At 41.4% G+C, this 27,964-nt stretch overlaps 1 protein-coding gene across 8 annotated transcripts in view; it reads left to right on the forward strand.

Moving 5' to 3' along the window:
• Positions 1-8,771: 8,771 nt before the first annotated feature.
• The window catches only part of CMTR1 (cap methyltransferase 1), a gene marked incomplete at its 5' end in the record, with an annotated part of 49,814 nt that continues 30,621 nt past the window's right edge, over positions 8,772-27,964 (forward strand). For 2 of the 8 annotated variants that reach the window (XR_014312223.1, XR_014312224.1), the window contains 8 exons: positions 8,787-9,054; positions 11,026-11,163; positions 19,495-19,646; positions 21,465-21,623; positions 24,290-24,382; positions 25,785-25,856; positions 27,016-27,110; positions 27,221-27,293. Coding sequence is in view for 4 of the 8 variants with exons in the window: in XM_082732270.1 (XP_082588396.1) it covers positions 11,016-11,163; positions 19,495-19,646; positions 21,465-21,623; positions 24,290-24,382; positions 25,785-25,856; positions 27,016-27,110; positions 27,221-27,293 (792 nt within the window). Of the gene's footprint in view, positions 9,421-11,015; positions 11,164-19,494; positions 19,647-21,464; positions 21,624-24,289; positions 24,383-25,784; positions 25,857-27,015; positions 27,111-27,220; positions 27,294-27,964 lie in introns of those variants that run through there. The other 6 variants (XM_082732271.1, XM_082732273.1, XR_014312225.1 and 3 more) reach the window with 6 other exon arrangements.

Below are 27,964 nucleotides of genomic sequence, written 5' to 3' on the forward strand. Positions count from 1 at the left end.
TGCTTTGTATCTTCACCACACTTAGTATTATGAGATTTAAAAAAAAAAAATTGTAGGCATTCTAATAGGTGTGGATCTAACTGTGGTTTTAATCTGCATTTCCCTAATGGCTAATGATGTTGAGTATCTTTTCAGGTGTTTATTTTTGATCCATTTTTTTAATTAACATATAATGTATTATTAGGCCCAGAGGTGCAGGTCTGTGAATCAACAGGCTTACACACTTCACAGCACTCACCATAGGACATACCCTCCCCAATGCCCATAACCCAACCACCCTCTCCCTCCCCCCCCCCCCAGCAAACCTCAGTTTGTTTTGTGAGATAGAGTCCTTTATGGTTTGTCTCCCTCCTGATCCCATCTTGTTTCATTTTTTCCTTCCCTACCCCCCAAGCCCCCCACTTTGCCTTTCAAATTCCTCATATCAGGGAAATCATATGATAATTGTCTTTCTCTGATTGACTTATTTCGCTCAGCATAATACCCTCTAGTTCCATCCACGTTGTTACAAATGACAAGATTTCACTTCTTTTGATGGCTGCATAGTATTCCATTGTGTGTGTGTGTGTGTGTGTGTGTGTATCATATCTTCTTTATACATTCATCTGGTGATGGACATCCAGGTTCTTTCCATCTTTTGACTATTGTGGACACTGCTGCTATAAACATTCAGATGCATGTGCCCCTTCTATGGATCATCATGATTTGGTGCCATTATCTATGAACTCATTGCCTAAACTAACATTATGAAGATTTCCTCCTATTTTTTTTCTAAAAGTTTTATAGCATTAGAGTTTATGTTTATATCAGTGATCTGTTTGAGTTTAATTTTTTTTTTTTAAGATTTTATTCAGGGGCGCCTGGGTGGCTCGGTGGGTTAAAGCCTTTGCCTTTGGCTCAGGTCATGATCTTGGGGTCCTGGGATCGAGCCCTGTATTGGGCTCTCTGCTCAGCAGGGAGCCTGCTTCCCCACCCCCTCTTTCTCTGCCTGCCTCTCTACCTACTTGTGATCTCTGTCAAATAAATAAATAAAATCTTAAAAAAATTTTATTCATTTGTTTGATAGACAGAGATCTCTGTCAAATAAATAAATAAAATCTTTTAAAAAAAAGATTTTATTCATTCGTTTGATAGACAGAGATGTATGAGTTCATTTATTATCTTTATATTCTGTTCCACTGATTATGTGTCTATTTCTATATCATTGCCACCCTGCCTTGATCACTAAAGCTTTTTAGTAAGTCTTAAAATCATGGAGTATGAACTCTCCACCTTCTTTTTGAGATTGTTTTTGTCTACCCAATTTCTTTGCTTTTACACATAAATTTAAAAATCAATGTGTCTATATCTATAAATTTTTCTGCTGGAATTTTTATCAGAATTGTTCTATATTGATAGATCATTTAAGGATAATTGATATCTTAATTACACAGAATCATCCAGCTCATGAATGTGGCATTTCTCTCTACATAAATTCTTTGATTTATTGCATCAGTACCTAATATTTGTTTGTTTGTTTTTGTTTTTGTTTTAGTAGACATACCTTGAACAAGGTTTGTTAGAATATTTCATTTTCTTGAAACTTTTGTAGATGGTGTTTTTAAAAATCTGATGTCCAGTTGTTAATTAATAGTACCTAGGAATGACAAATTATATCTGTTGACACTGAATTCTGCAAACTTACAAAACTCATTTATTAATTTAGGAAGTGCATTGTAGATCCCTTGGAATTATCTGTGTAGATATTGTGTTGTGTGTGATTAAGATCCTCTCATTCCTTCCTTTCCAATTATGTCTTTTTTCTCTTGCCTTATTATACTGGCTAGGACTTCGAGTATGATTTGAATATGTGTGTTTTCCTTGTCTTGTTTTTGACCTTAGGTAAAAAGCATTCAGACTTTTAAATTGTTAATTAGGATACTTAATATACATAATAAGTAATATGTAATAATATATCACATTATATTATGATAATTGATATATGGTATATATTTACATATATATGTATATCATTTTAAAATTAGATTTTAGTAATAAATGAGTGCTGAATTTTGTTAAATACTTTTTGCACCAATTATTATCATGTGGTTTGATTTTTAAGTCTGTTAATACGATGTATTACATTGACTTTTTTTTTTTAAAGATTTTATTTGTTTAATTGACAGACAGAGATCACAAGTAGATAGAGAGGCAGACAGAGAGAGAGAGAGGGAAGCAGGCTTCCTGCTGAGCAGAGAGCCTGATGCAGGACTTGATCCCAGGACCCTGAGATCATGACCTGAGCCGAAGGCAGCGGCTTAACCCACTGAGCCACCCAGGTGCCCTACCTTGACCTTTTTAATATTTAATTATTGTTGCATTCTTGGAATAAACCCTACTTGCCATGGTGTAGGATTTTTTTTTAATACATTGGTAGGGGTGCAATAAAATGCAATAAAATTTACCTAGATGTATGGTTTAACTGCATCTTGGAAATTATTTTATGTTGCATTTTTATTTTGTTATTTTGTTCAAAATATTCTCTAATTCCACTTGAGATTTATTTTTGATCCATAGGTCACTTGGAATAATTAAAATAACTACCAAGTATTTGGAGATTTTTAAGTTACCTTTCTGTTACTGATTTCTACTTTAATATTACATAGAGAACTTACTTTGTATGATTTCAATTATTTTAAATTTATTAAGGTTTGTTTAATGATCCAGAATATGGTCTATCTTGGTGCACATGTGTACTTGAGATGTATTCTGCTGTCGTTGGATGAAGTGTTCTCTAAGTGTTTGTTAGATCCAGTTGGTTGATGAGGCTGTTCAGTTTTTCTGTATCTGCTGATTTCTGTCTCCTGTCCCACTGATTCCTGAGAAATGAAGTCACCAACCATAATTGTGGAGCTGTCCATTTTCCCTTTCATTTCCATCTGTCTTCACTTTTATTTTGAAGCTCTGGTACATACATACATGTTTAAGATTGTTATGTCTTCTTGATGAATTTACCCCTTTATCATTATACAAAGTCTTTATTTATTTATTTAGATAGTGTGTGTGTGTGTGTGTGTGTGTGTGTGTGTGAGCATGGGGAGGGGCAGAGGGAGAGACAGAGAATCTCAAGCACTCCATGCTCCGCACAGGGCATGATGTGGGTCTCAGTCTCAGGACCCTGAAGTCATGACCTGAGCAGAAATCAAGAGTCAGATCCTTAACCAACTGAGCTATCCAAATGCCCCATGCAATGTCTTTCCTTATTCCTGATAATTTTCCTCACTCGGAAGTCTACTTTGACAGATATTATTCTAGATCTTTCAGCTTTCTTTTGGTCAGTGTTTGCTTGGTATATTATTTCTTGATTCTTTTAATTTTAACTGACTCTTATATTTAGTGAATTTTTATAGATAGTGTCTAGGTTGGTTCTTGATTATTTTATCCTCTATAATTGATGTATTTAGACCATTGAGACTAAATACAATTATGATATGTTTAGCTATAGGTCTGCCATTTTGTTATTTATATTCTGTTTGTTCTATTTTCCATCCCTCTGTCTCCCCTCTCCTGACTTTTTGGATTATGTGATTATTTGAAATTTTGAAAGATTCCATTTTGTGAGAATAATAAGTCAATCAGAGAAAGACAATAATCATATGGTTTCACTTATATGTGGAATTTAAGAAATAAAACGGATGATCATAGAGGAAGGGAAGGAAAAATAAAATAACACAAAATCAGAGAAGGAGACAAATAATAAGAGACTTTTAACTCTAGGAAACAAGCAGGATTGCTGGAGGGGTGGTGGGTGGGGGATGGTGTATTGGGTGATAGGCATTATGGAAGGCACTGGGTGTTATGTAATGGATAAATAACTGAACTCTTCATCTGAAACTAATGATACACCATGTTAATAAATTGAATTTAAATTAAAAATTTGAATTTATTTTAATTAAATTTGAATTAAATTATAAAACTGAATTTAAATTATAAAAATTTAAAAAGTTTCCATTGTAATTGATACAGTGACTTTTTTTTTAAAGTTTTATTTATTTATTTGACAGAGAGAGAGATCACAAATGGGCAGAGAGACAGACAGAGAGAGAGAGATGAGGAGAAGCAGGCTCCCTGCTGAGCAGAGAACCCAATGCGGGTATGTATGTTGAAAACTGAATTTTGAAAATAATGTGACACCCCACCCAACTAGTTTGGTTTTGTTGCTATTTTTTGGCGGTTTCCCTGGATTAATTCTGTAAAGTTTGCACTCTTTGTCATGGCCACTAAAGTCTCTGCATGGTTAGTTTAATTGTCAGCTAATGATTGGACAGATTTCCTTAAATGCCTTGAACCAATAAATCTCCTAGCCTTTGTTGACGTCTGTGTGTGCATGGCTTCAGTGCTCTAACAGGCAGTTTACAACTAACTTTCCCTTTATCTTCACTTCCTGCTGTGAAGAACCTCAACAGTAGGTCAGAGGTGAGAGACTAGGGCTTTCTCAGGTTTTTCCTAGGCAAGTGAACAGGCCTGCATATCCCTGTTAGCCTTCTAGATACCTAGGAATATTCTAGGGCTTTTTATTTATCTTATATATTTTTATTTTTATTTTTTAAATATTTTACCTCTTTATTTGACAGAGAGATAGAGAGCACAAGTAGGCAGAGCAGCAGACAGAGGGAGAGGGAGAAGCAGGCTCTCTGCTGAGCAGGGAGCCCAATGTGGGGCCAGATCCCAGGACCCTGGGATCATGACCTGAGCTGAAGGCAGCCGCTCAACCAACTGAGCCACTCAGGTGCCCCATTTTAGGGCTTTTTAGAGATCCCTTTGGGTAACTCATTCCCAGATATTTTATTTTTAGATTTTGTTAGCTCCAACTGGTAATGCTGCCTCAGGTAATGGTTGTTGCTTATTATTTTTGATAATGCTTTGCAAATAGAATTGTTTGCACAGAGTAACCTCTGGATCAGATAAAATAAAGACATGCTCTGAGAAAGGAATTTTTCGGCAAACTGTCAGACAGTTAAAATAGAGAAAATTTTCTGGGGGGTGGGGCTTTGAAGGAGTTCCAAACCTGTTTTGTACTGCTACTTGCTGTTATATTTGTGGTTTTCATAGCTACCATAGTTGTGATGTTGTTGGTTTTCAAGTCTACCATGGAGTTGGTGATAGGGGAGTAGGAATGGGGCAAGTTAAAATGTCACAAATCTCATTGTTCTTACTGAAACCATTTTTTCCTGAGGAAAGCCTCCTTCCATTGTTCTAAGACTTTGGTTAATTTCCAGAGTTCTGAAAAAATTGATTTTGACAAATCTGCCTGTGTTTTCTTTGCTTTTATGAAGACTGTATTTTTAGAAGTCCTTATTATGCCATTCCAGAAATTGGAATTCCTAAATCTTTTTGAAGGGGTTGTTCTAGGGATTACAATATGTGTACTTAACTTTTCATAGTCTATTTATAATTAATATATTACAACTTTCAGTGAAATACAGAAACCTTATAGGTTACATTGCCCTCCCCCATTTATGTTATAATTGTGATACATAGAGTACACCTACATCCCTTGAAAACTCCACCAGACAATGTCATATATTTTGCTTTCAACTCTCATGTGAATTTTAAAGAACTTAAAAGAAAAAGAGAGTTTATATTATTTATCTAAATATTTGCCATTTTTATCATTCTTCCTTCATTCCTGACATTTCTGATGTGAAATTCACAGTTACTCTAATTGTCCTTTTTCTATGTGTGATACTCAGTTTTTCTCTGACTGTTTTCAAGATGTTTTCTTTGCCTTTGGTTTTCAGCAGTTTGATTATGATGCGTTTGGGAATAGATTTCTTTGGGTTTTTCTTGTTTGGAGGGTGAGCTTCTGGAATCTGTAAGTTTATGGGTTTTCCCCCATCTCTTGGAAGTTTTCAGCCATTATTTCTTCAAATATCTTTTCAGCACCAAATATTTTTTTGAAGATTTTATTTAATTGTTTGAGAGAGAGTGTGCGTGAGCGCGTGAGCATGTACGAGTGATGCAGAGGTAGAAGGAGAAGACGACTCCCCACTGAGCAGGGAGCCTGTGGTGGGGTTTGGTCATAGAGCCCCAGGATCATGACTTGATCTGGAGGCAGATGCTTACCTGACTAAGCCACCCAGGTGCCCCTGTTTTTCTTTTATTATTGAGTATTATATATTTTTTGAGTGTAAGTCATTTGTCAGATGTACATATTGTGAATGTTTTTCTCTCAGTCTGTGGCTTGCCTATTCAATTTCTTAATGGTGTCTCCTGATGAGTAAAGCCTTTTATTTTGGTGAAGCCTATTTTAACAATTTTCCCTTCTGATTAATGCTCTTTGGGTCTTTTGTGAAAAAATCTTTGTCTACTCCAAGTCTGCAAGTATATTCTCCTATGTTTTCTTTTTTAAACCTCCTTTTCCCCCTGTTAGTGGAGATACAATTGACATACAGTATCAGTTTAAAGTGTATAACATAATGAACTTAATATATGTATATACTGTGAAATGATTACCATAAATATGTTAATATCTATCACCTCACACCTCTATAATTTTTTCTTGTGATGAGAACTTTTAAGATTTACCTGTAACTCTCAAATATACAATATATTATTGTTCACTATAGTTGCCTAATTTTTTATTACAAGCTTTATCATTTTTGCTCTTATGTTTAGGTTTAATCTATTTGATTTAATTTTGCATATGATGTAAGGTAGAAATCAAGGGTCACCTTTTCTCTATAAATTTATCTAGTTGTTCCAGCACTATTCATTGATTTTACTCTTATGTATTAAAAACTAGTTTTATTTTTAATTTTTCTATTTTTAAATGCATTATTTAATGCTTTACATTAAAATTACCAAAAAATCACAAAATTTGTTAAATAATTCTTTTTCATTATAATTGATTTCCTTTGTAATTCTATATGTTGTATTTTATGCCCTTCAAATTATTACTTTGAGAATGGGGCCATAAGCTTTAAGATTACCAAAGTTTTCCAAAAGATACATATTTTTTTTAAAAGATTTTATTTATTTATTTGACAGAGAGAAATCACAAGCAGATGGAGAGGCAGGCAGAGAGAGAGAGGGAAGCAGGCTCCCCGCTGAGCAGAGAGCCCGATGTGGGACTTGATCCCAGGACCCTGAGATCATGACCCAAGCCAAAGGCAGTGGCTTAACCCACTGAGCCACCCAGGCGCCCCAAAAGATACATATTTTAAGAGCCCCTAGTGAGGTAGAAAAACGTTTAGCTTTAGAATCAAAGAGACCTAGGTTTAAATGCTCATTTGCTGCTTCCTAGTTCTGTGACCTTGGGCACATCATTTAGCCTTAATTCACTTTCCATACTTCCACAGATTCCATAAAGATTCCATAAATGTCTATTGAACACCTACTACTAGCCACTGTATTAAATCTTGTGAATCTTATGGATTTAATACAGACAGATAGAGATAACCTTTCTTGTATAAAGTTTACAACTGACGGGGCACCTGGGTGGTTTAGTGGTTTAAGCCTCTGCCTTCGGCTGGGGTCATGATCCCATGGTCCTGGGATGGAGCCCTGCACTGGGCTCTCTGCTCAGCGAGGGGCTGCTTCCCCCCCTCCCCCTACTTGTGATCTCTCTGTCACATAAATAAATAAAATCTTAAAAAAAATAAAGTTTACAACTGAGTGGGGGAAACAAATGAGTCAAGGGGTCATTACACAACACTGAGATAAGTACTTTGATAGCAGAAGGACAAAACTATGGGAACTCAGGCATGGGATTCCCAACTCAGACTTACAGAGTCAGGAAAGATTTCCAGATAAGGTTGCTAAACACATCTCACAGTTAAGTGGGGATTAGCCAAGCAAAAGGGAAGAAGAGCTATCCAGGTTGGGGGTGGAAGAGGGTGAACCCTTAAGAGACATGGGGATGGGGAGAAAGTACCAGTAACACAAGGCAAGGACTGCAGACCTTGTCCCCATCTTAAAGACAACCTAAGAGAAATGGGAAGTCATTGATGGGTTTTAATCATTGACAGGTTGTGAAAGAATCAGAATAAATTTTTAAAAATTTTACACTACAGGCATCACCACTGGAGACAGGAACAATGATTTGGAGATTATTGGGGAAATCCTGTCGAGAGAAGGCGAGTGCATGGGTTGTGGCAATGGGGATGGAAAAGAATGTATACATTTGACAGACAATTAGGCGGTAAACTCAATGAAGTGTATATTGGAGGCTCTAGGAAATGAGGGAGATGGGGCCATCTCAGATTTCCGGTTGGACCAACGGATTAACGGTGGTGCCATTCACTGCAAAAAGAGCAGGCTTACAGGAAAACATAAAATCAGATTTTAATTTATCGGTGTGAGTGACTAAGTGAGGATGTTCAGCAGACTTTTGGCCATATTGGCCAGAAAATCGGGAGAGGGGTTTGGGATGGGAAGCCATCTGTTTCCATATGGTAAGATGGCACAGGCAGCATTCCTTCTCTCCTCCCGACCTTCGTTCAACATCTGTTGAGGATGTATTATACGCAGGATGTTGGGGATACAGCAGTGAACAAGGGGACTGGGTTTCTGACCTTAACCAGTTCACCAGTTACCTCTCTCAACTTGCTCTTAATCTGTAAAATGAAAATAATAATGAGATCAGGTGAAATGTGACGACACCCGCTTTTTAAATTTTTTTATATTTGTTTCTCGTGCCTAGCGCGGGAAAGAAGATAACTCGGTTACTTTTGCTTTTGTACCCTTCCCCCTAGGCTCTTGCGCGCAGGCGCCCTGGACGGCCCTGGCTCGGGGTGGGGCGGGCCCGAACCCGTGTCTTCTTCCCCGGGGCCGGGACCCGGCCGCGCAGAGGGTGCGGGCTGCCCGTGACGTCATCAAGCTGCGCAGGCCGCAGGGCGGGACCCGAGCGCGACAGCGCGGCCGGCGGACCGGGCTAGCGGTGGGGAAACGAAACTGAGGGAGTAGGCGGCGGCTCTGGCAGCGGCAGGGCCAGGCCTGGTGGCGGCGGCGGCAACGGCAGGCTGAGCCCCCACCCCCTCTCCGCTCCCAGGCAGCTCACCCTCTCCCCTCAGCGTGAGTGCCGACGCGCGGCCTGGGGGGAGCGAGTGGGAGGGCGGGCGCGCGGGCGAAGCATCCTCTCTCCTCCACCGCCGCCTCGGCCGCGCACTGGCGGTGGTGACCCTCGCCGCCCCTACTCTCTCCCCGACTTCCTTCAACCCTCCTCCGCCCCCGACCTGCTCCTCCAGCTCCTAGCAGCTCGAGTTGCCGCTGACAAACGTCTCTGCGCACACATTCACACACTCACGTTGTTTTCAAATGAAAAGACTGGCGGGGAGAGAGAGGTGCTCATCTCCCTCAGTGAATAAGGGTGGCGAAACCGACACCTTGGGAGAGAAGACTGGAAGAGGGGATTTGAACCCTTTCCTTGGGGAGCAGCAGGTACAACCAGGCCTTTTGCCTTACATGTAGAAGTTCCCTGCCTGGGCGCATTCTTCTGGCCTGTGTTGCTCAGTTGAGCGGGGCACTGGTTAAGGTGTGCGGCCTTCCCTCTCGGGCTTCGGTTCTATCCAGTGGGAAATGAGAGTGTTGGAGTAGATGATTCGGAAGGCCTGAATCTAAGGTGGTTTGGGGAGGAGCATCAGTATCTCCTGCCTTTCACACAACTATTCACTCTCCTTCTTTTGCATCCACCCCAATGCAGTCCACATTGAGTTTCCCGTGCTTGCAGTCTCCCAGAGTCGCTAAGAATCAGAAGGCCCTTTTTGCTTCTGTTATGGGCATTTTGGGGGGGCATTTAAGAAGGTGGTTTAAAGTGAAACGTGGTTTTGCTTTCTCTTTGTTCAAGGTTCTCCGTTCTAACTTCCCCAGGATAGCCCCCGCCTGTGGCTAGTAAGAGGCTGCCTCCTTAGGATAAGATAATGCATTGGGTTGACAGGCTCAACCTTGAGCTGCAGAGAAGTGAAACATGTGATTCAGGGTTTTGTGAGGTTGAGGGGATCAGTGGTATCGTTGCATTCATTGCTCTTGCAGCTGTGATCCAGTTAAAAGTGTTTTGTACCTCTGCACCTCCCCTTCCTCAGGGAATTGCAGCTCAGCTGGCCACCCACCTGTTTGCTTCTATGTTTTGAGTTCTCTTTTCTGAGTCTCCTTATAGCCCATCAGTTGTGTGTAAACCACACTGTATTCACTACTACTCTCTCTTGTTCTTTAACTGGATCATTTCTTAAGGTTTCAGGATGGCATAATCACTTCATTCCATCTCATTTCCCGCTGGCCCCAATCATGCTTACCTCTCCTATACCTACCAGTGGGCATGGATGATGATGACATGGTGCCTAATCATCTCCATTCTTTTTTCATGGAGATGTATTGGTGTTGTTAAAATTATTTTAACACCAGAGTTCATGATGTGGCTATCTCCAGTTTGAATATTTCCAATCTTCTATTTCCTTAGTCCTGAGTCAACCACTGCTTCCATTCCTTATTCTCATTAAAATTTTTCCCAGTTCTTTCATGGTTTCAAACATCCTGAAATAAACCAAAACCAGCATTTGTATCACATTATGTAATTTCCGAATTGGTAAAATAATGATGGTGATGGAGCTATCATTCTGGGCTGGCCCCCTCACCTTGCAAATATTGGTTGATATTCACTAGATTTCATAATGTCCAGTGTACATTGTTGTCACACAGGGCCAGTGTTGCATGAAAATTATAGAATAATAAGTACCGAAGGCTTTTTCTCCCCTGTGGCTTGTAGAGTTGATCCATGATGTTTTGGTATGTGAAATCAAGGCCCTGAGGTCTCTGGGTCTGTGAGAACCACACATTTTCCAGTAAAACTAACAGCTATTATTGAAGACTAGAGGCTGGCTAGCATCCTTCCTGGACCTCAGTTTGAGAAAAAGGCTATTCAAGTGCTGGCATTGGAAGCTGTTTGGAATTGCCAAATCCCATCCCATTGATGATTTATATTTTGGAATCCCTGCTCTGATCCTAGTGGCTCTAACAGGGGCAGCTGACTATCTGGATTTATGGTTGCAGTAACAATGAAGAGGAGAAATGATCCAGAATGCACTGCCCCTATCAAGAAACAGAAGAAAAGAGTTGCAGAGCTTGCCCTGAGCCTCAGTTCTACATCTGATGATGAACCTCCCTCTTCCGTCAATCATGCAGCAAAAGGTATGCTTGCCCACATGATGTGAGGACGCTGGCCATCTGGTTTTTGACTCCCTAGTGCCTGAATTGGGCAGAACACAGGCATCTGCCCGCTAAGGGAAGTTAGGCAAGTTCTACAGAGAGATGTTGGCTATAGCCTCTTTTTTCTTCAGCCCATTCTACTAGGAATGGGCAACTTATTTTAAATAATTGGAATTTTTACAGTAGTACCTTAATTCTTTGGCTGGTCTTTCAGTAGGTGGCACTCTTTTGCTGCCTTAAACCAGTTGGAAGTAGTGGTGAGTGCTGAGTGCCCTGTGCTCTTAATTGCTGTTAATGATCCTGGGGCTCTTTCACAGGGGATAGGCTCTTTGCTGCAGTGATCTGGCCTAATTCCCCTCAGGTTTTTGCATTCTGATTTCTCAATTCCCTCAACTGTTGTGATCAGAAACACCCATATGAATTGGAGCATCTCTGTGTTCACTGTTGACATTAAGCTCAAAAGAGTTCACTGATCTGGTTGAAACTAACGTTTTGCTTTCCCTGTTTTTTAGGGTTATGGACATATGCAGTGTCCATAGATGGCTTTCTGTGAAAGAAATTGTAGAGTGCCTAGAAGCTTGCCTCAAATATCAAGCAGCTTTATTTGCATTTACCTTGACTTCCAGCTGTATTCAATTCCTAGAGGTGCTGCAACAAAGTACCACAAACTGGGTGGCTTAAAACAACAGAAGTCTGTTTTCCATAGTTCTGGAGGCTACATATCTGAAATCCAGCTGTCAGCAGGGCCATGCTTCCTTTGAAGGCTCTTGGAAAGAATCCTTCCTTGCTTCTTCTAGCTTCTGGTGGTTGCTGGCAATCCTTGGTGTTTTTGGTTTATAACAGCCTAACTCCAGTCTTTGCCTCTGTCTTTCCTGTGTGTGTGTCTGTTGCAAATATTCCTTTTCTTAAAAGGTCATGAGTCATTGAATCAGGGCCCACTCTAATCTAATATGACATTTTAAAAATTTGATTACATCTGCAAAGACCATATTTCCAAACATCATATTCCCTGGTGCAGAATGGACATAGCTTTTTAGAGGGACACTATTCAACCTGGTATGCCAGCAGTCTTACATTTTGGAGCCTTTGCTGGATCATTGATCAATTAGAATGAAGTTTGGTAATAGATTGGTGACTGAAAGGGTGTAAAGCATCCTTTGAGAGTGGTAGGAAATAAAATTTACAAGTGGTAGGCAGTTGTAATTGAAGGGCAGTTACTCATCAGTTGTACTGAGAAGCTGGTTCAGAAAGGAGAAGGCAGTACAGCTGAAGGGTTTGGTGCAGCTGTGGTCTGGTTCAATAAGAGACTCTCTTATAGCCTTGTGTGTGGAGATATGAGTCCCTTTAAAGTTGTCACAGTGGATTCCAGAATAGCTGAGAAAGGCTATCTGTAATTGAGTACTAAGTAGGAAGGCAAAAACATAGTGGGTGTACTGGTTCTAGGGACTATTGAAGAAAGGGAGTTTTGCTTTTCACCTGGGATTTGAGCAGCTTGGTGAAGGTAGCGTCTCCTTAGGTAGAGCTCTGGATTATTGGGAGAGATGGCCTATAAGGAAAAAAAAGGGAGAGCATGTCTGGGAGAATAAATGTACTCCAGGGGCTGGAGGTATCTAGTTCTAAGTGGATCTCAGGGGGCATATTCTTGTAAAGAGAGGGCAACTGACAGGTAGAGGGAGGCATATGGTTAAGGGTCTTTTAAGGGAACCAGTCTGATTTAAATTTCAAGCTTTTAAAATTGACTGAATTGAGATTGTCCACCGCCCCCTGCATTTCCCTTAATTGTACCAAATAGCTTTAACCTTTTCTGGAAGTAGCACCATGTGATTCAGTTAGGATTGACTTGCTATTGTGTGTACAGAATGGAAATCTAAATGGCCAGTACCTTATATGCGTTTGGCAATAGGCCATGTGGTACTTTGTTTTTTGTTTTTTTAGAATGTAAAAGAGAGAAAGGGAGAGGGGCAGAGGGAAAGAAACTCTTAAGCAGGCTCCACGCGGAGCCTGACATGGGGCTCAATCTCATGACCCTGGGATCATGACTCGAGCTGAAATCAGGAGTTGGACACTAAACCTGCTGAGCCACCCAGGTGCCCCTCGTCCTTTTTATTTTTCCGAAAATGAGGCAAGAGGCAGAGGCAAATAAACAATGCTAGATTTCCCTGTTTTAGCTTACTTTAGCTTTTTGTTGTCATAAAAACTGAGGGTTGGAGTCTGATGTCTTTATCAGCAAGATTGCTCTCTGTGCCACTCCCCCTCACCCCATACCTGGCATGGAATAAATACTTCATAGAAGGCAACAGTAGTATCTTTTCCAAGAAGCTTAAAATGCTTTACCTCTTTGATTTTGCCTATCCCTCCTCCATTCTATAGAAGATCATTTCATTAAGTAATTAGCATTTATATCATTTCTGTTCTGAATTGGCTTTTCGTTCTCTCTTTTTAAATTTTATTTATTTGAGAGCAAAAGAACATGAGCTGGGGTTGAGGGGAAGGGCAGAGGGGCAGAGGGAGAGGGAGAAGCAGACTTCCCGCTGAGCAGGGAGCCAGACAAGGGGCCTGATGCCGGGATCCTGGAATCATGACCTGAGCCAAGGGTGCCCCTGGAATTGGCTTTTCTTAGGTGTCCCCTGGACAGTGTGCCCTGGTAATTTACTGTCTCACCAGAAGATATATATCCGCTGAGATTTATATGCAGCTTTCCTAGTCAAGTCATTGCAGTAAAGCAAATGTGTTCCCTTTTGCTTCAACCACTTCTACCTGGACGTACTGTTGAATAAGTGATTGAAAAACGCTCTTTAGGGAGTGCAAATAGAAAAACAAAAAATAGTAGTTACTATTTCTGTCTTTCTGAGCCTTATTTGTGCTTTCTCTGCTAGATCAGTGTGATGCCTCATTAATAGATCTATTTAGTTTAATCAGTTTGTTTGTTTTGCTTTATCGACAAGGTAAGTGCGGTGCTAGGTCAGAGATTGACATCTGACCAGAGTAACGAAAAAAAGGGATGTTGTGATGGCCACTGTGGGATCATGTGTTCTTTTGAGTATTTTAAGAGGAGTTTGAAGGCATTTTTAAGCCTAAATAAACTCTTAGAAATTTGCTATTAAGTAACAACCTTTGAAGTAAAAAGAGGCAGATGGGGGTCATTTTTTTCTTTTTGGTTGTTTCTCTCAGGAAAACTGTGGTCTAGTTTCCAAGACAATTTTCTTTTCTCCTTTTCTCTTTTCTTTCTTTTCTTTTCTCCAGTGTGGGCTCCTGGCCCTCCCATAGCGTGTTGCTTTGGAAGTTGCCAGGCCCTTTTGCAGGTACCACACTAGTAGTGCCTTTCCCTCTACCAGGTTTAATTCTTTGCTAAATAGGCTATTCTTCCTGAAACACCATTGCTTTACTGTCAGCCCAGATTCATGACCTTAATCAAAAACTTCCTTTATCGGTATCTGTTTAAATTGCTCTAACGAGTTACCATTTGTCTGGCATGAAGGAGAAATTGAGTCTTTAAACAGGAATGAGTATATTCCACAGCATTGTTAGGCAGGTTGTGATATTTATTAAAACCCATAATGTATTCCTCCGTATCTGTGTGCTGCTTACCTTGGCTATTAGTGGTTGGAGCTGCCTCTCCGTATGTGTTGTCACTGTCATTTTTAATGTTGGCATGTTTGCTCTACTGTTCTGTTGCCATGTAAAAAATTTTTGCCCTGCTGTTCTGTTCCTATGTGAAAAATTTTGAACTTTTCTTCTTTAAAATGACTTAAGAGTAATGATTTCTATCAGGTAGAGAAGAAGTCTTAAATGAAAACTCTAAATAATGTTTTGGGCTATCTTAGGTTTTAGAAGGGAAACTCCTGGGGAGGTAAATGGGAATACCACCCAGCTTTGGCAAGTTCTTAATGAAACTAATCATTTTAATAGACTGACCTTATTACTCCTGTTAATTTATATTTTCAATACAAAATTGTCTGCTCAGTGTTTGCTGAATTCTTACCAGTCTTTGGAGATGAAATCTCCCCTTTAGTTATTGCTGCAGCCACAACAGTTGTCTTCTTTCCACCTGAAAAGCATGGCCCCAAAGGCCCAGGCGTGAAAATGGGCAGTGGCTGTGGCTGTGTGTGGACATCAGGACTAGTCTAGGCAACTTTGTCTTAATCATCAGACTAAAATCTTGCTTCAAATACCACATGAAATAAAAGACAAATAAGGCTTATCCAGCACACTTCTTGATCTCACAAAGAAATGCTTAGTAGGATGCATTTTAGCTTTCATTCACCTCACTCTCAGAACCTGTACAGACATTTGTATGCTGGGTAACTCCTGGTGAAGGGTATGGAGTGGAAACGTCTCTGTCCCGGAGTATGGTGCTGGTATTTTGCATTTAGGCACCACTGATTTGCCTAATGAGCCCTCCATCCAAATTTGGTTCTCCTTGTCATTTTGCTCCAAGAATGGTATGAAGACAAAGAAAACAAAAGATATCTCTTTGATATCTGAGTGTGGTTTGTACCCTGCATGCGGAGGAATGATGTTCATACCATTGATGAGTGCCCACTACTGTGTCCTTAGGCAAACCTGACAACCTGGCAACTCCACCTAGAGCTGGACCAAGGGCACACTCTCCTTTGATAAGGATACCAGGTTTTCTTAATCTTTTCGGAGGTTCACCTGTGAATCCCCAGGAAGCCGGTGAAAGGGATAGTAACTGATCTAACGTTGTAGCTTCTGGTGAATCAGGACCCCAGGTCCCTGGGCTGCACAGAAAGAAACTTTGGGACTGTGTTCAGGGAACCACCCACATTCTTGGCACCCCCCTTTTTCTGTACCAGCAATATGGAAGTGACTGAATGAAGAGAGGCTTCATCTTTGGAAGTACGGTTCTTTAGCATGTGGGCCCTCTGTTTTAGAACGTGCCTCTTTCTCTTGCATGGGAGATCAGAGAGGAGAGACCCGGGGATAGTCTCGAGCCACTTAAGAGGTCTTTTCCCTTAGATCTGCTGTACTCTCAAGCTTGGTCTGGAAGGGAACCAAATTCTTCTCAAGGAATGATACTTTATTTCTTTATAGCTGTATTTTTTTTTTTACTCTAATTTTCAAATGAATATATTCTTCTCACACAGAAAATGAAGAAAAGTGCAAAACAAAATAAATATAACCTCACCTCACAGTTTCCATGGTTACTCATTATTAATGTTCTGGGTCTTTCCTTCTGAGTGGCACTCTCTGGCACTCTGTGACATGTGCTGCGTTGGTCTGTGTAAGCAAGTCATCTCCTTAGGGAACTGGATAGCTTTCTAAGAGGAAAGGGGTAGGGGTGCCTGGGTGGCTCAGTCAGTTAAGCATCTGCCTTCTGCTCATGTCATGATCCCTGCATCAAGCCCCACGTTGGGCTCCCTGCTCAGTGGAGAGTCTGCTTGTCTGGCCCTCCCTGCTTCTCATGCACACGTGCTCTCTCTCTCTCAAATAAGTAAATAAATAGGGGCACCTGGGTGGCTCAGTGGGTTAAGTCTCTGCCTTCGGCTCAGGTCATGATCCCAGGGTCCTGGGATCGAGCCCCACATGGGGCTTTCTGCTCTGCAGGGATCCTGCTTCCTCCTCTCTCTCTGCCTGCCTCTCTGCCTACTTGTGATCTCTGTCAGATAAATAAAGAAAAAATCTTAAAAAAAAAACACCATCTTTATTAAAAGAAAAGAGGAAGGGGTAGATTTGGTGCCTTTCATAAGAGGTTATTCTCAACCAAAATTTCTCCTTGCTAACTGCTTGGGAGCCAGAATGTTGGTTTTAAGTTTATTCTAGTTTTTTCAAATATGTTTATAAGCCTTTTCTTTCTTCTGCAAAATGTTATATCACTAAAAGGAAAAAAAAATGTTTATTTTAGCTGTCTGATTTTTTGTGTTTTTAAAAAATTTTTATTATTTTAATACTTTCTTCATGGACCAATCTAAGTTATTTATTTAAGCCATCTCCTGCCATAAACAAAAGGATGGAAGATCAGTATTCTGGTCATCATTTGACACAAGTAAGGAAGGTGAGCTTGAGGTCCCATATACTTTTCTGGTCCTCATGCAGAGTCATGGTCCAAACCAGTGCTGTGGTCCCCGCTGGGTAGTGGTCCAGGTTCTCCTTACTCATTTTCATAGGTGGTTGGAAGTGGATTCATGTGAGAATTATGGAATAGAGTGTGACTATCATCTCGCCTGGGAAAGGGCTTGGACCTGGTGCAGGAATGAGGTAGGCGATGAACTTGGGGCTCTCCATGCTCTCTGTGATGTGACTTCAGGAAGACGTTTAGCATACTCCCACATCAGGGAGCGCTATGAAGTAGGGGAGGGCCTTCCACATCTGAGCAGAGCCCTCCTCACCGCCATGGGTGCCACTGAACATGGATTGCCCCACATGTGTCCCTGACTGACTTAGCAGCTCAGAAACCCAGGACCTACCTGCCATCACCATTTTCAACCTGGACCTTTGTTATCTGGTTTTTACACTCTCTGAGAATAGGATTATTTCTGTAGGAGAGAGGCCCATTGTATATATGATGGACCTTTTATAGAACATGGCCTGTCCTGGGGTGCCTGGGTGGCTCAGTGGGTTAAGCCTCTGCCTTCGGCTCAGGTCATGATCCCAGGGTTTTGGGATCGAGCCCCGCATTGGGGGGGGGGTCACTGCTCGGCAGGGAGCCTGTTTCCTTCTCTCTCTCTCTGCCTGCCTCTCTGACCACTTGTGATCTCTGTCTGTCAAATAAATTAAAAAAAAAAAAAAAAGAAGAAGAGAGAAGAAAGAACATGTCCTGGGCAAAAGTTGTCTGATCAATTAAATAATACCAGTGTTTTATTCCCTTTACAGGTCTGACAGATATCGTATTTCCCCCATGGCTGGAGGCATGGGGGAATGGGAGTTCTTAAATAATAGTCCAAGGAAGGCCCGATTCTCTAAGATACAGGCATTTCATACTCATGCTTAAACTCTTTGTTATTGTTTAACCTTTTTAACAAAAGTTTAAAGACTTAAAATTTCTTTTTAATGGCACCAGGTTATAAAGCTGCTTTATTTAAAACAGTCTTTGTCAAAGTTTTAACACTGGAATGGAGTTAAATGTACCTAAATGAGACTTGAAGCTATTTTTGGTAGTAGTACAAATTCTGTCCTATGGGTATTACTATTTTCAAGTTTTTTCTTGTATATGAAACTTTTGAAAGGAAAATTTATGTTTAAATTCCTAGATTACTTTGTACATGCTTCCCTCTATAAACAAATGTATTAGTGATTAATATATTAAGGCCGTCAATCAAGACTTAAAATTTTTAAAAAATTCATTGTAATGAGTACTTAATTTTTTGTCGAATAGGAAGACTCAATCCAGGTGTTGGAGATGGAAAGTTGAGTGTGACACAGTTCTTGCTCTCCAAGAGTGACCCTGGCCAGTGGGATGGCATTTGTGCTGGATGCTGTGCTGGTGGTGCTGCTGCCCCTGGAGCACAGTGTGAAGGAGAATTGGGCCTGGGGGGCTGGGGAGAGCATTTTGCTCTTCTCAAATGCTAACCCTGAACAAGTTTATGTTCTCATGGGGAAGTGGATGAATCAGTGCAGATAGGCTTTAGAATTATGATGCCATTGCAAGTTATGAATACCTGAATAGTGACCTTCATGGATCTTTGAAGAGTTGTTTTACACTGCTGCCTTTCCTCAACACCTCCCACAAGCAGCCAGGCTTTGACTCATCAACACGGAGAGTTTAGTGTGTAGGCAAGGGTGGTGATGAAAAGAGAACAGTTACTTCTATAAAATGTCACAGCTCATCTGTGAGCCAGCTCTTCTCTGGGGCAGACATACCCTCTTACCTGTGACTTTGAAGGACCGTGAAAACAAAGGAATCTAGGAGATTAAACAATGAGACTGTTAGTCCCATGATAAAATTCTGAAAATGGTACTAAGTATCCATGTTTGGAAGGTGATGTTCAAATAATAAGCAGCAGAAATAACAATCATATCTTTAATAAACACATTTTGTATTTGACAGTGTACTTTCAGACACATTATTTCATTTATCTTCATATAAGTCCATGTGGTAGGTAGTGTCATCTCAGTTTTGTAGGGGAAAAATTGAAAGAATGGGAAAGGACACCTGATATTTTGAGCTCCCATCATCTGTCAGGTACCATTAGGAACTTTCAGTGACTTGCCCAAGATAACACAGTAAGAAGTAGAGAATACATTTGACCCTGGCTCATTTAAAGAACATTAGTTGAATAAATGAAACTTGGACTTTTAGAGGCTACTTGGTGCCATAAATTCACCTGAGCGTTTTCTTTTTTTCTTTTCCAGCATCTACCACGAGCCTAAGTGGGTCTGACAGTGAGACTGAGGGGAAGCAACACAGCTCTGACTCTTTTGACGATGCATTTAAAGCAGACTCCCTTGTGGAGGGAACTTCTTCTCGCTATTCCATGTATAATAGTGTCTCCCAGAAGCTTATGGTATGTCAGTGCTTGGGGTGGGTTTCTAAAGCTCTACCAGTGGAGTAAGAGAAGGGAAATTGTATTGATGTGAAAAGAAGAAAAGCTAGGGCATGAGTTTTTCCTTTGCTTTCTAGTAGAGATTTAGTAGAGAGTGTGGCCCCTTTTTTAACAGAAGTATCTGTCACATTTGAATCACCCATGGGAAGTGGCTGTGCAGGCCACTTGTCCTGTCCTATCCAAAGCTGGATCACCCTTTGGTCTCCTTAGTAATGAAAGCTTATCGTGAGTACATGTGAAGGTACTTCCCTACACATGGACGTGTGTGGTTGGGTAAAGAGGCTTCATCATGTGAGTTTTTGCTCTAGTGAGTGATCTCAAGAGAATGACTAAAATCCTGCTCACTCCATGTGCCCAAAAATAAATGAGAGTAGTACAGTCTTTAATATGACTTTGAAAAGAAGGTCCAGTTTTCCTTCCTAGCTTCTTTACCCCATTGATATACCAGAAGAAGAAAAATGACTAGGAAGACCTGCTGGCTTTCCTGATAAAACTTCAGTGTGAGTGCACAAAGGTTAGGGAAATCCAAGTTTGCTTTCTGGCTAGCTTTAATATTACAGGTATTAACTCCTTCGTTTTCATTTGGATTCATTAAGGAATGGGAACTGCCACTTCTCAGGTCATAGTCAGGATTCTAGTTGGGGGGCTGTAGATTTGGGGAAGTGGACAATGGGGAGGTTTGTGACTGAGTCAGCCTTTTTGTTTTGTTTTGTTTTTAAAGATTTATTTATTTATTTGAGAGAGAGTTTGGGAAGGGAGAGGGACAGGGGGAGAGGAAGAGAGGGTACCCCTCAGTCAGCCTTTTTGACCTGGGGAGAGATTTGTGGCTACTGTAGGAATTCTCTCCAGCTCTTGAGTTGGTAATACCCCTTCCAAAGGGAATATAGACCTTCAGGAGGGGATTACATTTTCTTAGGGTTGGGGTTATTTTATTAGACAAGGGTCCTTGGGCTTTGGGATTTAGGTCTCTGATTTTGGGGGTATATATCTGGGCCTAGTGACTCAAGAGTTTATGTGAGCTTATGGACAGTTGTGACACTTAAAAAAATATTCCCAGGGCACCTGGGTGGCTCAGTCAGTTGAGTGTTTCAGGGCAGGTCATGATCTCAGGGTTGTGAGATTGAGCCCCTCATTGAGCCCTGCACTGGGCATGGAGCCTGCTTGGGATTCTCTCTCTCCCCGCTCTCTCTTTAAGGGGGGGAAAAAAAAAAGGCCCTGTCTGGTGTCTTATGGTACTTATGGGTCCATACCTCAGTTTTACATGAAGTAAGTTCAAGTGGGTTCCTGCAAGCCCTCACTGTCTTTACTACATAATAAGGCTATTTGAATGGCTGCGGCTAAGGTCGAGTTGCTGCTTGAAGCAGTTCCATTGTAAATTATGTTCTCCTTACCAACTCAACTCTAGATCTACTTTTCACTTAATCAGAGAAATTAGCTGGAAGGGTAGTTGTGCAGATGTCCAGTGAAATTCATTAAGTGCTTTTGGTGCTTTTAATTACAGCTATGAGGTGCCTTCTCATTTATCCAAGTTCTGGTTGCCCTAGACTTTCACCTCCAGAGTAAATAGCCACTGCATGCACAGATAAACTGTAGTTACTTACTTATGCTTATTTTCTTCATTAGGCTAGAAGGAAAACTTTCAGCCTTACTTATCTGTGTTTCTCAGAGTTTAGCATGTCTGACACATGGTAGGGGCTGAGTAAATGTCTGTTGGTTTATGCAAGTGCTCTGTTATTATCTCTTTATTTATATTAATGCTCTATTTTGTCTCTTTTTCAGGCCAAGATGGGCTTCAGGGAAGGTGAAGGATTGGGTAAATACAGCCAGGGTCGGAAGGACATCGTTGAGGCCTCTAATCAGAAAGGCCGAAGAGGCTTGGGTCTGACACTGCAGGGCTTTGATCAAGAGCTGAATGTGGACTGGCGAGATGAGCCAGAGGTAACTGGTGAGGGGAGGAGGAGACTGGAAGACCAGCTTGTGTTTTCATGTGCATGGCTCTAAGTAGCCATGTTAACAAACTAGAAGTCTCCAGAGGCAGTGGGAATTGGAACTGAGATTTTACATGGAAGGTGCTGGGGGTGTCCAGAATGGAAACAGAAGAGATATACTGAGCTAGATATGCTAGGCTGTGGATTTATTTTCTGTTAATGACTGTGAGTAGAAGATGCTGGAAGGCAGAGTTTGGTTCCACAAAGAACTTAAACAGATATGCCTTCCCACTAGTGGCTAAGGTACCTCGTAAGGCAATGGGTTCCCTCTGCTAAAAGGATTCAAAGCGGTTGAGTGAGGACCTGGTCCTTCTTTGGAGGTGTGACTGGATTAGGTACCCTCGAAGGTCCTATATACCTCTACGGCTTTATGACACCTGAGCTCTGTGTAGGTGTTTATTTATATTGTGTAGCTTTCCTGGTGTGTCTTTAGTCTGCTTATCTGCTTGGGTACCAGTTTGTTTGGACCTAACTACCAAAAGAGACTCCTGTCCTTTTTCATGGCACAGATGATGTTGAGATTTTACTTTTAATCATTGGTATATGTCCTGTCTTATTTCACAGAGAATTCCAAGTAGGTATAGTGAAACAACTAAAATAATTATGAAATATTGCCATTATAGAGTTGAAGCTAGAGAAAATAGAACACAAATGTCTAGTCTTCTATGTAGCTGGTGTAGTTGAGCTTCACATGTGGCTGTGAACTCTGGAGAATTGATATTTTATTTGTCTGTCTGATGTTCCAGTTCAGGAAAGAATTCCCGTGAATTTCACATGATAAAAGCCTAATAAGGTTTCAGAGTAAGATGCTGACAAGCCAGGAGCTAATGGCTTCTGGGGGTGGTCCTGCTGTGTTGCCTTGTAGTTTTAAGGAGATGAGACCAGCAGAATAGCAGATGAGACAGTGAAGAATAGGGTAAATATTTGTAATTGGGTCTTAGATGTAGGTTTTTACCTCAGAAATTCTTGGTGCTTTTTGGGTCCTCATTTGTATGAAAACCAGTAAAGAGTCCCCATCCTCATTGTGGGGCAGAATTAGAACTTAGCTAAACTCAAAGACTCAAATTTGCCCGTAAAAATCTCTATTTTTCATGGAGACAGGCTATTGAAATTCCTTTTTGAGGCAAGGCTGTCCTAATTATCATTTACCGGGTATTAATTTTTCTCCAACAAAACATGCTCTATTTCTTGGTTAAGAGTTTGTCTTAACTATTAGTTGGTATCCACTTCTTTGAGGGAGAGGAATCTGTGTTGCCTCAGGTGACTGTCCAGTCACTGCAGAGGAAGTGCCTGGTGGCTTCTACAGCGCAGATTTATAGAGGGTAAGGTTTGACCCTTCACAGACAGCACTTTGCAGTCCATTTTTCCTCCTAATGTTCATGCTTCTGTGGAGAAATTGAGTCTGTTTACTCTCTCCAAAGGGACATCCCAAGTTTCCATGAGCTCTTTTTCCCATAGAGTATATAACTTATAACCATTTATAAATGGTTAAAGGTGATAGATTTGACTGGGGGAGGGGGAGCCGTGATTCACTGCCAGATTCATTGACAAAAGGGTTTCTGTAAATTTTCTTTTAAACTTTTTCTGTGTTGTTGATGGTTGGCTTGCCCTCAAGACCTTGCATTGTGTTACCATTTTATGCCTTTCAGAGCATGTAATATTACCTTTAATCACATTGCTTCAGTTTGCAACAGTGAATCTCTTCTCCATACTTGCTTGGGAGGCAGTGGGTAGAGCTGCCATGCAGGTTAGCCACCTGTTTAGGTTTTATAATCTGTGTCTCTAGCTCAGTGTACATAGTCCTGGCTGCACATTAGAATTATCTGGGGTCTTCTAAAAAAAAATGTGATTATACCACGTTTCTGCCTTAGACTGACAGAATCATATACTCTGAGGGTGAGGCCTTGTTATCAGTATTTTTTAAAGGACTGCGGAGGGGTATTTGGCTTGCTAAGTTGGTGGTGCGTGCAATTCTTGATCTTGGGGTTGTATGTTCGAGTCCCATATTGGGTGTAGAGATTACTTAAAAATAAAATCTTAAGAAATACCTGCAGTCTTTTTTTTTTTTATGTATAATGTGAATTCAAAAATTAAGAGAAAGCACCATTGAGATGCCAGTTTCTGCTTTGGGATTGAATAGGCAAGGAATCCTATTTGGGAATAACACTTTAAAGGGCATTGGAGATGAGACTCATTGCCATTGGGTCTTCCTGGTATAATTACCTTTTCATAGGCTTATATCCTGTGTGTACTTCTCTGTATCCCTAGTAGTCTGATTGTAGGTCCTTTCAATCAAGGATCATATCATTTTAACTGCATTCTGAGTACTTAGCCCATAGTACATGTTTATGAAATAATACTGGAACAAATGAAAAAAACTTTGAAGGTTTGGGAAGTTTCTTAAGATTCAAACTGGAATTGTAGCTAGCCTTCCAAAGTTAACCCTCAGTCTCCTGGCTCAGTTCTCAAGTCTGACCAGCACATTTGGCCTCAGCTTCCCAGACCCTTCCATCTGTCTGAATCCCTTTTGATTATTTTTGGGGAGGCCCTTGCAAGTTGGAGCATAACTCTGATGGGCCATCTTCCTCGACTTACTTTCCTCTTTTCTGTTTGTAGCCCAGTGCCTGTGAGCAGGTGTCATGGTTTCCAGAATGTACCACTGAAATTCCTGACACTCAGGAAATGAGTGATTGGATGGTTGTGGGAAAGGTAGGACTTCAAGAAAATGTACCCTGAATTCTTGGCGCTTACCTCCTGACTTTTCTCCTTGAGTCCAGTGTGTATGTATGTATACTCATAGTGTAAGAAAAATGTGAATCTGACATTACTGGCAAGAATAAAGTTTTGTCAAGGTGGTGTGTCAAAGGGTTTACAGGTATGCCCCTGGGAGATGTGACAGCATTTTTTTCTCCTAGTCATTTAACTTGCAAGGCAGCACAAAATGCATAACTTCTGTCTTTCTCATGGATGCTTTTTAGAGTAGCTTATTATACATTTGTGTATATTCTGATCACTGCTGGGCACTGTTCCAGGTAGATGAAAAGACACTGTCCCTGTCCACAGAAAAATAATGAGGGAGTTGTTACAGAGGGAATTTGTTTAATCTCCTTCTGGAAAACTACGAATAAAGTACATAGCTACCAAATCAGTATGGTCTAGAGAGCAATTCTCCAAGTGTAGGGCCCCCTGGGGATCTCCCAAGACCCTTTCAGGGGCTCTACAGGGTCAAAGTTATTTTCATAATGATACTGGAAATTTACGTGCTTCTTTTCACTCATTCTCTCACAAGTTCCAGTGGAGTCTTCTAGAGGCTGTATCACAACCAGTTGAACGCAAATGCAGAGAGGAGAGTCTGGCCATCTTACATTAAGCCAAATAGTAAGAGATTTGTAAAAATGAAAAACAGTGCTGCTCTTCTCATTAAAAGTTTTTTTGGAAATACAGTTATTTTTCATAAAAATATTTATGTTAACATAGTGTGTTCTTTTACACTGAATAAATTGTCTTAGTTTCTAATAATAAATGTTGCTGTGTATATTATCCCCCACATAAACAAAAGCTCTTTGGGGTCCTTAGTGGTTTTGAAATGTGTAAAACCTGAGAACACCCAAGTTTGAGCATCGTTGGTTTAGAGATAGCCTCACTGAGCCATGAGGTTTGATTTGACACCCCTGTGAGGGTCTCTTGAGCCCTCGTTATCTCTGATGCTACCAGGTCAGTGCAGTTGTACCCCTTACAGATCAAGAGGCTTCCTGGTTGAAGGACAGGTTTATGTCATTTAAGGGCAGTCCCCATTCTTCTGCCTCCATGCTCTGGGGGCAGACAGCTTGAATGTATCCTTCCTGTGTGCTTTCTCAGCCTCAGCATTCATGAGTCTTGTATCCATATGGTGCTCTAGTCAGAGTGCCCAGGGGGCTGCTTCATCTCCCAGCCATCTGGAGTACAGCCAGAGGGGTTTAGGATTTTCTCTTTCCTGCCCCTCAAGGATTGATGTTCTTGGCAGAGACTCAAGCCCCTTCTTGCTCTACTCACTTAGAACCCTCATTTCTCCATTCATCCCCCCAACTGCAGACATACGTAGTCATTATCAATTATTTTCTTCTTTCTGTAGAGAAAGATGATTATTGAAGACGAGACAGAGTTTTGTGGGGAAGAGCTGCTTCACAGTGTGTTGCAGTGTAAGGTAAGGCCTGTGGGGCTGGAGTATCTTGTGTGAGGGCATGTGCTGGGCTCTTACAGTTCTTTTGAATTGGTTGGGGGTGGGGGACTGAAGTTTAGCTAAGATTTTTCTTGGAGATGAGATGTGTGTATCCTTTCTCCATTTCTCCAGTGTATCCTTTTCCTGGGGCCTTGTAGTATTGTGCTCTTCCTGTGGTCAGTAGCTAGGAAAGGTTCCACTTAACTTCATTGGGTCAGTCCATCACAGTCCTGAGGGGGTGTGGTGTAGTGAAAAGTTTGGAATGATTCTTTAGTGTCAGTAGACCTGAATTCACATCCTTGTGAATTTAGGCCCTTTGCAGCTTTCTTGCTGTGTAACCTTGGGTCAGTTGCTTTAGCTGCTCTGACGTTTCCTCATCTCTAAAATGGGGAGAAAATACTTCCCGGGATTGTTTTGAGAGTTAAATTGGATAGTCAGCATGAAGCTCCTAACATGCTGGGCAAATGTTAGTCTTTCCTTGATAGCTTTCGGTGTGAGTTTGTGTCAGGAAGTACATGGCCCAGGGCAGGATGAGCCAGGGAAGCTCTGAGGAAGAAATGGGTTAGAGAAGAAGCCTCAGACCAGCTTCACGAAAATTTTTTTGTAGGCAGAGGGTTGGGAATATCCTTAAGGTGACTGGAACTCTGGTGAAGTGAGGCTTTTTTTTCTCAGGGAGAAAATAGAAGAAGGGAGAAGGAATCCCTACTGTGTGGGTAGGTGCCATCACAAAACACTGGTTTTGGTTTGCTTTGCCCTCTGAGTGAGCCTTACTATCAGTACTCTGGTCCCTTGGAAAGTTGCTGCTGGACTGGAGAAACAGATTTGTTCTGAGGATTTGTGATGCCAACAGGTGGCCTTGTGCCTACCCACAGGTGCCATTTATTAACCATTTTGCAGGGATATATAAATAAATGATAAATACATTTTATTTATCATTTGTTTTTTACCACTTCACAGGTGAGGTAGTTGAGGGTCTGAGAGATTGAGCAGTTTGTCTGGGATCACACAACTGGTCATTTCAGAGCTGGGATGCGGCAGTATTGTAGCTCTTCCAAGGGCTGAGATGGGCTCCTTAAGCTCTTAAGTCCCCTGTCCCTTCCTGGAGGGTGACGCTCACCTTAAGGTTCTGACTCTCCCTGGGCAGAGTGTGTTCGATGTCCTAGATGGGGAGGAGATGCGGCGAGCTCGGACCCGGGCCAATCCCTACGAGATGATCCGAGGAGTCTTCTTCCTAAACAGGTTTGCTGACATTGCCCACCTCTCCCTTCCCCTGACATCCACTGTTCCACCTTTTCATAGCTTTCCATACATCTGGTGTATTGAGTTTTGCTTTTCTGTCTTTATTACAGGGCAGCCATGAAGATGGCTAACATGGATTTTGTGTTTGATCGCATGTTTACAAATCCACGGGACTCTTGTGGGGTGAGAACAAAATTCTTTGTCTGAATTCATAGTGCTAAATGGGCTTATGCTTCAGTGGCCTAGAAATTGCCATTTGTGCAATGTCAGGAGACTATTCCTGCTATGTGAGAGAGATTTTGCTTTGATTTTCTCAAATTAGGTCCCATGGTGCATCCTATGGTCCCAGGGAAGCTCCAGTAAGCAGTTGTCTCTAGGGCTTCAGGCTCAGAATTGTAGCCCCCAACTCTGCAGATCCTGCTGCTCACCCCAGGCGGAGGAGGGTAGGGCTTACAGCAGCGGCAAAGGGACATTACTGGGCAAAATCAGGAGTTGTGACATCTGTAGGCCTAGGGAGCAGGGAGGAGGAGGGTAAGAGATAGAGCGTGGGCCCTCCTTCTGCCTCCATCAAACATGTATCCAGCTCCTACCATGTGCCGGGCACCAGGAATATAATTTTGAATGAGATAGATGAGATCCCTTCCCCTGTGGCATTTAGGTTCTGGAAGTTCTGGTGGATTTGAGAACTGGCAAGGGTGTGGGGTGGGGATGTTTGTAAAGCCTTTCTGTGGAGGCCAGTTGTTGCCAGGATGAGTATGTAGTCTTTACAGTGAGCTTGTTTTCCAAATTCAAATCTGTGACATCATCTGATTTGTGTGCTGTGGCTAGAATGAGAAGGGAGTGCTTGGGGAAAT

This window comes from Mustela nivalis (genome assembly GCF_964662115.1).
Source record: "Mustela nivalis genome assembly, chromosome: 5".
In the NCBI taxonomy this organism is placed as follows: domain Eukaryota; kingdom Metazoa; phylum Chordata; class Mammalia; order Carnivora; family Mustelidae; genus Mustela; species Mustela nivalis.